The 12,747-nt window shown below is 38.1% G+C and overlaps 1 protein-coding gene across 1 annotated transcript; it reads right to left on the bottom strand.

The window, feature by feature from the left end:
- Positions 1-1,940: 1,940 nt before the first annotated feature.
- On the bottom strand, positions 1,941-12,670 carry LOC309828934 (histone H2B type 1-C/E/F/G/I-like; the record flags this gene model as incomplete). Its single annotated transcript, XM_082664604.1, has 2 exons — positions 1,941-2,129; positions 12,281-12,670. The coding sequence occupies one exon, from the start codon at positions 12,668-12,670 to the stop codon at positions 12,290-12,292; it is 381 nt and encodes a 126-aa protein (XP_082520730.1). The 3' UTR covers positions 1,941-2,129; positions 12,281-12,289.
- Positions 12,671-12,747: the final 77 nt, after the last annotated feature.

Raw genomic sequence — 12,747 nt, forward strand, 5'->3', positions numbered from 1 at the left:
ATTTGGTTTCTCTGAACCTCGGTGATCCTGAGAGGTCGTACCATTAAACGTCAGTGGCTTAGGGTCGGGTATGAGTGGATTGATACTTATATTTACAGGTTGACAGAACATATCACTCATTGCTGTAAAAGTAACAGAGAATTGGCTAGTTTTCTAAAATTGTTAGATTCCATAATTTAAGATCCAGAGAAAACACCATGATTCATATTTTGCATTATAATTCGAAAAGATACCATAAAAACAAGCTCACACACATATACACCATATATATGTGCCAGTCATTGTCCCAAGTATTTTCCTCTCAAAAATTTTTTTAAAAAAATGTATGAGGGCTTCCCTGGTGGCGCAGTGGTTGGGAGTCCGCCTGCTGATGCAGGGGACGCGGGTTCGTGCCCCAGTCCGGGAAAATCCCACATGCCGCGGAGCGGCTGGGCCCGTGAGCCATGGGCGCTGAGCCTGCGCGTCTGGAGCCTGTGCTCCGCAACGCGAGAGGCCACAACAGTGAGAGGCCCGCATACCGCAAAAAAAAAAAAAAAAAAAAAAAAAAGTATGAAATCATTTTATAGATGAGGAAACTGAGTCACAGAAAAGTCACACAACTTGCCCAAAGTCTTAGAGCTAGTGAGCAGGAAGGCTGGGATTTGATTTCAAGAAGTCTGGCTTCAAAAGGCTCTCCTTCTCCCATCTCACACTTAGTCTGCTCAGGCAACTCAAACAAAATACTCTAGAGTGCATGGCTTAAACAATAGAAATTTATTTCCTCAAAGCTCTGGAGTCTAGAAATCCGAGGTCAGGGTGCCAGCATGGTCAGGTTCTGGTGAGACCTCTTTTCCTACCCTATAGACGGCTGCCTTCTTGCTGTGTCCTTACATGGCCTTTCATGAGTGCATGCACACCAGGAGAGTGATGGCTCTCTCTTTCTCTTCTTATAAGGCCATGAATCCTATTGGATTAGGGCCCCACCTCTATGACCTCTGTAGCCTAAATTACCTCCAAAAAGCCCTGTCTCCAAATATAGTCACGTTGGGGGTTAGGGCTTCAGCATATGAATTTTGGAGGAGGGGTGGGCATAAATCAATCCATAGCAGATACTTTTCTCATGGAATGATTAGGAGGCTTATTAGAGACAACCTAGATAAAAGTAGTTTTAGTTACACATAGCCAGACATGGTTCATTATTCCAACACAGTCCTGGGCAAAGGAGGCACCTGATAAATATTCCCTTTTTTGGTCTTAACCTAAGATCTTACTTATTCTTTACAGAGTGCTTTCCCGTGGAACTGTTGCAATCCTGTTCATTGTTTTGCAGCAGTTTATTTCTTATGGGATCATGGCTAATAAAAATATGGGGAAAAAACTACCTTCACGCATAATGAAGGAAATTACATTTCAATATTTTTTGGTCTCTCTGATTAAGTGTTTTAAAAATATTCTCAGTAAATATGACTGCCGTAAAATAGGAATTATTGTATTATGTTGGTGTTATAAGTTGGCATGGTCCTTCTGAATAGCAATTTGATGAACGTATACATTAAGGGCCTTAAAAAATGGTTTTACCCTGTGATTTAGGATTTCTACTTCTAGAAGTCCGTCCCAAGGAAATAATCAAATATTTAAACAAAGATTTATGTAAAAAGAAGTGTGATCTGTATGATTTATAATGCATAAAAATGGAACTCCTTCTAAATAGCCAGTAACAGAGGACTAATTAATAAGTAATCATACATCTATAAAAAAATGTGCGTTTCTAGGCACATTACCTAGAAAATTAGCTGTGTATATGTAGCATGATACCTAAATTTGCTTTATATATGATATATACTTATTAGAGATGGATCTCATATATATGTTCATATTCATATATACATATAGAAAAGAGATACTAAGATTTATTTTAATTTTCTTTGTTATATATTTCTCTTCTTACAAATTTCTGCAATTATCATTTAATATTTTTATACTCAAAATAAATGTTTTAGCCAAGTTCTTATTGATCCTTCCGTGATTGTTAAAAATACCTCTTTTTATCTTCTTCTAGTATCATTTTCATTGACTTATTTGTGAGATGCAACAGTGTCCAGCAGTGACCAGTGGTGAGAAAATACATTTCTAAAGCCCATTTGCTCCTCCTGTAAAAAGAGAGATTGATTGATTAATTCACTTCTATAATTCATCAAATATCTGAAATTGTACTTGATTCTGAGAACAGTAATAATGGTGATGGCTAATGTTCATTGGTGTTTGTTCTGTGCCAGGCAGTGCTCTAAGCACTTTAGATACCAATGCATTTAATCTTGCAACAACCTTCTGAGGTACGTAAGATGGTCCTCCTTGCTTTATACATGAGGAAATTAAGGCTCAGAGAGACTGAGTTTCCCAGATGGCACAGCTGTTGGATGGTGAACCATCCTCTACAGTAAAACCACACCCTCTAGCATTTGAGTCTACGTGCACTTGTAAATAAAAGATGAGCATGATCTAGTCAGTGTCCTATAAATTACATTTGAGCTATGTCTTGAAGGGCGGGTAGGAATTTGTCAGGTGAGGAAAGGGTATTAGGGCTTTTCACAAAGGAGACATAGTGACAAAGGCCAGGTGGTGGTGATTGTCTAGGGTGAGGTGCTTGGGGGTGAGTCTTGTAGAACCGGTTGTGAAGGATGAGGAAGGCCCTTGCATGACGACAGGTTGAAGAGTTCAAGCTTGTTATTCCCACATGAAGCAGTTTTAACAGATCCCAGAAGCCTCCCTTCTCTTACATGCTCATCTCTCTGGGCTGCTGGCAGATGAAATCATTCCCCACTTTCAAATAAACCAAATCAAACATCTAATGGAAATGTACCCAAATAAATGCTTAGTCTCTTTCCTGGGTTGTTTTGAAATGCATTTTTCCAACCCTTCTTCACAGGTAGGCAGAGGCAAACCTAATTTTATGCTCTCTTGGTGTCCAGATTCAGTGCAAGGAAATAGGGTTTGCTTACTAAGGAGTCCTCTTTACTACCTGTGGGCTGACACATTAGTGGGGCGGGGACATATGGGTTTCTGTGAAAATTGGTCGCACGTTTGGGTAATATGAATACTCGTAATTATAAGCCACGCTTGACACAGCTTACACTCAGGCCGTCACTCCACTTTACAGAGAGAGGTTCTTGCTACATGGTTTGCGTGTGCTTGTAAAAATGTAGTCACATTACATAGTTATTTAAGTTTTGAGAAAGCTCTGCCTGGAAGCAGATTCTGGTGGTAGTGGCGGGTGGGCAAGGGGAAAGCAGTCCTCTCTTTAGCTGGTGAAGGCCACAGTCTCCCACACAAACCATTGACCACCTCTGCTGACTCATGGTGTGATCTCTGATGTTCCAGTAGTTTAACAAACTCACTGTTGCTTCAGATGTAGCAGCCTTAACAATTGCAAGTGGCACGTGTTATCTTAAACACTGTTGAAAATGCACCAGATTGAAGGACTGTGCTGGAGGGAAGCACAGCTCTTCTCACCAGCTCACGCCCAGAATGAGGGCAGTGATGGTGGTGCTAGAAAAAGAGGGACAGGTACTCAAGGTAGAACCAATAGGGCTTTGATTTCTCTTCTTTTCTTCATTGCTGGGTCTTCCTCCAAGAGTTTTGTATGTGCTTTCCAACTAACATTTTATTGTCTGAGAATAAATTGAGTTAATAGTGTAAAGCACTCAGAACAGTACCTGGCCCATACTAAGTGCTACACTAGTGTTAGCTACTCTTGTTATATTAAGCATTTTAATTAGTGCTAATGTGCAAATTATATCTACCACTCCTCTTGATCCCCCCCTTTCCTGTTTTCCATTTTCCCTTTCCATAGCATTTATTCCTTTCTCATATTCTATGTAATTACTCATAGTAACGATTGTTTGTTGTCTCTCTTCCCCAGCTGAGATGTAAGCTCCAAGAGGATAGTGACTTTGTCCTTTTCCAAGGAGACAGTCACTGAAGATAGCTGGAGGAACAAGAACCAGAAGGTGGTCCTTAGGACCAGAGGAGAAAGGGCAGAAATCCCCTCCTTAGACCATCCCAAAACTCTGTCTTCATTCCCTCTGTGGTGAAAATATCAAAGACGAGGTCCAGCATATATGGGAGGATGAAAACCAGGAAAAGCAGAGTGTGTGCAAATCTGGCTGCAGTACAGAACATGAGAGAAAGAGGCCGCAGACAGTGGGCAGGGGAAGAGTCCGTCAAACCGTGTTTCAGGTCTTTGGAGTATCCTAAAGGAAGATACAGCTCTTTCAGACCCATTCCAGACCATCCATGATGCCCCAGCTCACATGCGAGAAGGATAAAGACCCCACAGCCCCTTCCCCTCATTTCCAGCTTATTAAAATTTCCGATCATTTTAGGATAGTAAAAAATTCTGTATGATATTATAACAATGAATATAAGTCATTATACATTTGACCAAACTCATAGAATGTACAACATCAAGAATGAACCCTAAGGTCAACTATGGACTTTGGGTGATTATGCTGTGTCAATATAGGTTCATCCTTGGTTTAAAAAAAAAAAAAAAAAGTACCATTCTGGTGAGTGATGCTGGTAATGCGAAAGGCTATGCATGTGTGGGTGTGTGGGTGTAGGGAGTAATTGAGGAATCTCCGTACCTCCCTCTCAATTTTGTTGTAAACCTAAAACTGCTCTAAAAAAAAAAAAACTTATAAAAAATGTATATAGGAAAAACAATTCCAATCCACTTAGCATTATTTATGTCTAGAATCGATGCAGCCAGGCTCAGTCTCTGATGCTTAGAGTCAGGGAGGCCAAGCGCTTTCCAAAACCTCCAAAAAGCTCTTACCCTGGTGCTTGCTGAGTATCCTTGACCCACCTTTGAGGCTAGCAGCCTTTCTTCCATTCAAGATCTCAGAACTTGCATCTTCTCTGTAGAATTCTTAAACACACAATCATATTTGTTTGTTTATTTCAATTTTAAAAAATATATGTATTTCAGTGCATTAAAGCCCAAATGCATGTGTTTAAAAATCTAGTGACCAGCATCTAACACCTCAATTGTTTAAGTAAATCTAACAATAAAAGGGGCACATTTTTTTTTTAATGTGGACCATTTTTTAAAGTCTTTATTGAATTTGTTACAATATTGCTTCTGTCTCTTGTTTTGTTTTTTTGGCCACGAGGCATGTGGGATCTTAGCTCCCTGACCAGGGATCGAACCAACACCCCCTGCATTGGAAGGCAAAGTCTTAACCACTGGACCACCAGGGGAGTCCCAAAACAGGCACATTTTAATCTTTGATATTTTTATATCCTGTCCTACAGCTGAGTTTGGGCCAATTATAGTAGGGAAAAAAAAGTGAAAAGAAAATAAAGGAAAAAAAGAAAAGAAAAGAAGGGAGGAGGGGAGGAGAGGAGAGAGAAAAGAAAATGAGAACAAAGTTTCTTCCTTATTGCTTTTGAAGCCAATTCTTTTACTGTTGGAGAACTCGATCTTGTCAGAAGACAAGTTTAGAGCTATAAGTGATGAAGTCAAGATTTTACCCCAGTGTTGCCTCCTCTAAGTATATCAGTCTCCTCATAGAATGAGACAAGTCCCATCATTTCTGTTCCTTCATCCCTTGGAGCCTGCAGCTGGGGAGATCTAATACCATGAATACCCATAGCAAGATGAAGCCAGCTCTTTCCATTAATTACTATACAAATTGCTTATTGGATGATAAGGTTATGTAAGTCTTTAAATGAGCAAACCAAAGCTTCATTTTCCTTCCTCAGAACTGAGGTGGGACAATAAGAAAGTGGTTGATTCTCTAAATTTACTCTAAATTTATAAATTCCTAATTTATAATAAACCCATAGTACTTGAAGATATGTCAAGCTGATTTTCAGAGTCCAAAGAGTTTAGTCAGAGCCTAGAACGTCTTGCTGGCAAGGTCAAAGGCAACTGTGTATTTGGCCCAATTAATTTTACGCTTAGTCATCCAGGATTGCACAGGGTGAAATTTTGGAAAAGCTAAATAATTTTTAATACCTTTTAAATTTAGGACTGTTGGACTGCAAAGTACTGAATCTACACACCCTTCGAAATCTGGACGCTTCAAGACAAGTGATAGCTATCATGTCCTTAGGTATACGCCTAGAGAGCTAATTAAGTACAAGTATGGGAAAAATAATGCACTTTCTGTCAACCTGTTGGACCAATGTAAATGCAAAGGAATCCGTTGGCAATCTTTTTATATCACTTGTGAAATTCCTATCATTTAAGAAAGACCAGCTCCTACCGAATGAGGTCTTCAGTCACAAGCTGCCTTAGTTCCCTTTAGGGCATAAAGAAGGTTATAAATGAAACTTGTCAAACATCACACAAAAACTGAATACCTACCATGTACCAGGCACCCTTCAAAGTGTGTTCTATGCATTAAAGGTCTTTGATCATCACAAACATCTAGAAGGTAGGTGCTATTACCATCATCCTCAAGATATAGAAGAGGCACAGAGAGATTAATGACTTGCATCAGTCTCACAGCTAATAGGTGGCAAGCTGAGCGTCAAACCGGGAGGTTTTATCTCCAGGGGCTCCACTTCTGTCAACAGGGAGCAATGCTGTGCAGCCATTTTACTGGCATCCATACCATTTCTAGGACATTATTTTATATTTTCTATTTCATTTAATCCTCACCCCATCTTCTCAAGTAGGTAATTACTATCACCCCACAGGCTCAGAGTACTACGTTTGTCAAACAGTAACTCAAAGACATTTAGTTAATTATTAGCACACTGTTAACTTGTGTATAAGGTATGCCAAGCAATAGATTGATTTCATCCAAGTCAAAAAAGATGACTATGAAAGAGAAAGAGGGGAGGAAATACCTTTGGACTGTCTAGGAACAGGATATCATGTTTGTACATTATTTTCAGTAGGAAAGAGTTCAGTGTGGACAATCTGTTCTTACACAGATCAAAGAGGATTAAAAAAAAAAGAAAAATAGTGATTGTCTAAAAACTCTCAAGATTGGCTGTGAAGAATATGTGACAGGCTGCCTCTCTATAATATGGTCCACTGACTCTCAGTCAGCATTTCCATCTTAGGTAGGTCATATCTTCACCATTTCTGGCATCAGAGTCTCTCAACTTCGCCACTTTGGTCAAGACTCTCATAATAGAGTAGCAGGTTTTAGTCTCCTGTTTGTAACACTTAGTCATCTGCATATTAGACAGAGGAGGAAGACAAAAACGTTATGAGGACAATCACAAACATAATAAGAAATATTTGAAACCTCTATTATCTTCAAGTACTTAATTGGCATGTCTTAATTAGAAGAACAGGCCTCAAAGATTACCTTGATGGATTTAAGTTAAATAAGTGTCATTTTTCCTAACCATAGTTGTAACTCTAATTTGAGCCATACTCAGAAAAAAATTATGTAGTACACATTCTTTTGTTCAGGAACTTTTAGTCAAGGTATAGATAGAGGGCTAGGCTCTGAGGATTTTTAATTTTTTTCTAATACTTGAGAAGAACAAATCTGAGATCTAATCATTGGAAAAACTGATAATGGAGAAAAGGACAAAGAATAACACAACGGGAAGGAGAAGGAAAAAGCTATCTATTCTAGATCTCATCTTGATCTGTAGAATCTTAGGAGGAAGCTTCCTACTTCCAAAATTCTGGAAATCTTTTAATGTGTCACGATTGGCTTTCCAATGAGAGTGTATATCCAAGTGGTAGGATTCTAAACATGTTTATGCTGTGAAAAAAAAGAAAAAATCCATTTGTCCTGAACTACAACCTTTGTAGTTAAAAATACTGGAAATGGCCTTTTCTAGCATTGTTAAAAGTTGACACTTTGGGGAGTCTCTTTTAATACAATCTTTAATTGTATATTATGTAGAGGTGTGTCTGTTGAAGTCTTTTTTTGAAATGTAGATTGCATTTGTTGTATATATGACAGTGTAGCCTACATTAGTTTTAGATAATATCTGACACCTGAAAATGTCAAAAGAGAAGAAAAGTCACATGGATCTTGTGGTACAATTTCAAATGATGAGAATTTATGGGAATATTTAGATGTAGGTCATATTATCATTATTATTAAGGTTAGAAGTAAAATTTTTGCACAGTAAGTTTATGTTCTTTTGGGAATTTTACTTTAAATTATTTGTATTATCTTCTCAGCAGTTAGGGGGTGATATAGATTGATATGTTTTGATAAGAATAGTTTTATATTTTATCCATGATCTCATTTTTTATTATTTAAAACTATTACAAGTATTCCCAGGTGGCAAAAAAGATCCATATATTTCAAAACAATAACATGAAATTGATTTGTTAATGCTGTGGTTTTTGAGATATGGTTGAAGCACTGTCCCACCTTTATTATTTTTCAATTTGTACTAATTGGATATATAGCAAGATTCAATCACTTGCCAAGTTTTTGAGATAATCATCTTTGTAAAACTTGAACTAGTTTGTGCTTATGTTGGAGTTATTTTTTGTTACATGACCATTAAGTCTGGAGGTGGTTGGGCTACAGAGAGATGAGAGATTTGGATAGTCAATTTTTATTGAGGGGTGGTTGATAAATTAATATAGTTATAAATTCAGACTTTAATGGCAGCTCTAAAGTATTATTACCTTGTCAGCATAAATAAGACAATACATATAAAATTGAATTTACTACATTAATGAACAGTAACAACTTTCTAATAAATAAACAGACCAAACATAGCCATTGCTTGTGTACATATTTGTGTTTCTCTGCAGCTATAGTACTTGGTAGAGTCAGAGCCGTTTGTATTAACGACAGCCCTTGAGAAAAACAGGCAACTGTGTTCCCTCATAGGCATAAGGAAACCAGGAGGCTGTCCAAAACCTGCCTTGTCCTCTGGGCCCACATATACACTTTACATATCCCTTCTACATATATAAAGTAGCAAAAACAAGCATAGCTATTTCTATTCTCCTACGGCATCTATATGTTTTCTAACCTGTTAATCTATGGTCATTCTCAACTGTGTGAAAATAAAAGACTTGCATAGATCTGTTTTTAGTGATGTGTATTTTGTACCCTCCAACTTATTTAATTTACCCAATTTAATATTTATCTAAATTTTTAAAGTTATCTATAGACTTTGAACTCAGTATTTAAGCTGACACAATGAGTCCTTATGATTTGTAACATTAGAAAAATTAATTCCATTTTAAAAATGACATTACCTATCTACCTTATCACTATTTTGTGATAATTTAGTTCAATGCATAATTTACGTAATGTAAAATTTTAAATAAAGTGATGATAACTCATCTAATCAGTAGAGTTAAAGAAATTTTGTAATTTTAACTTAGTTTTTTTTTTAAAGAAAATAACTTGTGTAAACTAGAATACTATACTAACATTATTCTTACATTATAACAATAATAAAGAAAAAGATGTAGAGCCAGTTTGTAAGGCAGAATTGTTAAGCCAGCAAATTTATCCAAAGGGTTAACTTGATTAGAAATATGTGATTTTTAAATTTCCTATAGAATTACATGCCGTGTATTAAAATATTTAAGTTGTTCAAAAATAATGGAGTAGTTCTGTTTTGTTTCTTATCTTGTAATGTGTTAACTAAGACCACTAATTAAATTCAGTTAAACTTTCTTTTCTGTCTGAGTTACAACTTAAAGAGGTAGCACGTTTAAAGCATCTGGAGAATTTGATTTTGCTCTTATTTTAAATTGATGTATGTTTTTTAGTCTTTATATAAGCTATTTAAGTTTACATTATAACTTTTAAAATTTTCTGCTGAGGTAGATAATTTGCTCAAAATTATTTGTATTCATAAAGCAGAAAACATTCTCAATTATTTTACAAGTTAGAGGAGCTAATTGTGAAACTGGAACAAAACTTAAAGAGATTTAATTTAAAAGCAACCAAGATTTAAGTATGTTGATCAGTTAAAGAAACAAATGTGATTAAGATCAGAGATCCCTCAGGGTACACCACTGCTGGGAATATGAGTAAATTCTCTGATATCCTTCTAAGTTTGGTAGGAAATTCTAGTTTCCAGTGCCATATCCCTCACAATGAACTCATTAAGGTTAATAAACTATTTAACGTTTGTTCTATACAGGTATTGGAAGCCCTCTCTTTTTTCTGACTCAATAGCTTTATTTATAATGACATATTTCTTCTCTCTCCTCTCTGACCTTACTTAAAGAGCAAGAAGGGACAATATTTTTTTGGAATTATTGAATAATAAACTTTAGAGGCTTCGGCATAGCAAGAGACAGGCCAATTGTAGGCTGGAGATGCTGTTTCCTTGTTTTCTTTCTTGTCTTAAGTCTCCTGTTAGGTCTAACGCTTTATTAAAGTTAAAAGTTTTAGGCGGCCATTTTATATTCATTTATCTTTGAAGCAGGAATGTTATTTTTGCAGATACTGACAATTATTTGGACTTATACTGAGTAATCACGATAACAGACAGTTTTGAAAGGAAGAAAGAAACTCTGATTTTTAGTTAAAAGAACCCACAGTATACAAACACAAACAACAAACACAGTGGATCCCATCAAAGGCCAGAAAGAAAAACACCAACTTCCTCGTCCTGTGTTCTCAAATGCCAGAGATGACCAGAATCCTCAGACAAACACAAACAACCCAAAAAAGATGAACAAATGAACAGATTCCAGATACCCTGTCCTCTGCCACCAACTAATTAATGATCTAGCGATAAAACCACTAATGTGTATCCAATCGACAAAGTACAATCTAAGAACCAAAATAAGAAGCAGACTTGGGCAAAAATAAATTTTAGCATACAAGAGCCAAGGGAAGATGAACAGAAAACTCAAAGTGCCCAGGGCTAGACAAGGTACATTTTCAGTTCACTTTTCTATTGATTCCTAAGGTAGGGCTCGGGTAAACAATGTCTTGGTGGAATCTTCAGAAATAAATGGTCCAAGGTGTTAATGATTAGGCAGCCTGCTCTTGTATTGAAGAGAAATCAAGCAATAGTTGTTATTTCATCCAACAAAGGCAAACCAGAATTTATATGTGAGGAAAAGAGGGGAAGAGAAGGAGAAAACAAAAACAAAACAAAACCTTGTAGTCAGCCTGGGATAGTGAATGTTTGCACATTTTTGGAGTAAACTGATCAGTTGGCAGTGAGGAGAGGTTAGTCTGCTTTGGATCATCAGTCCTTGCGCAGGCTCACTAGGGGTATAGAAAAAAATCCAATTTCAGTTGTTGAAGGACTTGGGAAACTTTATAGTTTGGCTGAAGAGCTTGTGTGATAAGCATGTGCCATTGTCCTATATTTGCACTTCTACCTTAATTAAGCCAGGGCTGCACCTCATTTCTCAGGTAACTTCCAGGTTAGGCAGCCAGTAACTGTGGAGCCGTGTTCCAATGGACGCCTGTCTAGCGCCAGACAGGCCGTAGTATTTTTCCCAGGAGCAAAGAAAACTGCACATTTCGAATCACGGGGTCTTAATGTTAAGTAATCTAAATCACATTGTATCTTACCTCAAGTCGTTAAACAACAACAAAAAAACCTGTTTTCCTTGTAACATAAATTTTATTCCTGTAGTCTCCCACTTTTTTACAGAGAAAGCAAAGTTTACTCCTAGGTACTGAAAATGTGTTCTAGACTTGGATAAATTAAATGGAAAATGCGTTTCTTTCACCCTAAAATCTCCCCCTGGGACAAAGATTAAACTGCTTAAGGGAAGGTGGAACTTGCCAGCTCCCCCCACCCCTTCCCCGCCGCGCGACTACCTGGTTTGGGAAGGTTCTCTCCTAGAGACTCTGTATGCCAAGTTCAATAGCCTCCTTTCTCTTCCCGCCTAGTTTCCCCGCCTTTCGGTGCCAGCCCTCGGTTCAACCTCCATGGAAACTTGCCAAGTTGCAAGCATCTCTTAAAGCAGTTCGTCAACCCCGACTACGTATTACAAACCACCAGCCGCCTACGCAGTTAATTTTCATGTTCAGATAGCTGTAGGTCAATTACAGTACATTGATCACTGGGACTCAAAAAATAGCTGACTTTATACTTGCGGTGACCCCCTAATTGCAACGGGCAATGGATAACATTTGACACAACAATGCCAAAACCCAACAACCTGGCAATGCTTTTAACAGCTTCACTTGTCATTCCTTAGACCCATTAATAGGACTTACAAATTTTTCTACCTTTGTCTTCTAATTAATGCACAGTACTTTTGGCCAAACTTCAACTTATAGAAAATAAGCAGCAGGTTACAACTCTCTTTGTGGACATGTGGGTGGCTCTTAAAAGAGCCTTTGGGGTTAGGTGTAAAGACGCTTACTTGGCAAGTTTACTTGGAGCTAGTGTACTTGGTGACAGCCTTGGTGCCCTCAGACACAGCGTGCTTGGCCAGCTCCCCGGGCAGCAGCAGGCGCACGGCCGTTTGGATCTCCCTGGACGTGATGGTCGAGCGCTTGTTATAATGCGCCAGGCGCGACGCCTCGCCCGCAATGCGCTCGAAGATGTCGTTGACGAACGAGTTCATGATGCCCATGGCCTTGGACGAGATGCCGGTGTCCGGGTGGACCTGCTTCAGCACCTTGTACACGTACACAGAATAACTCTCTTTGCGGCTGCGCTTGCGCTTCTTGCCATCCTTCTTCTGCGCCTTGGTCACTGCCTTCTTAGAGCCCTTCTTCGGGGCAGGAACGGACTTGGCTGACTCTGGCATTTTAAAACCTCAAAACACGAAAAATAAAATGAAAGTACAAAGAGGATTTCTGCTATTTATAGGGCCTTTATGCTAAT

Source organism: Grampus griseus (assembly GCF_964374135.1).
Source record: "Grampus griseus genome assembly, chromosome: 10".
Classification (NCBI taxonomy): domain Eukaryota; kingdom Metazoa; phylum Chordata; class Mammalia; order Artiodactyla; family Delphinidae; genus Grampus; species Grampus griseus.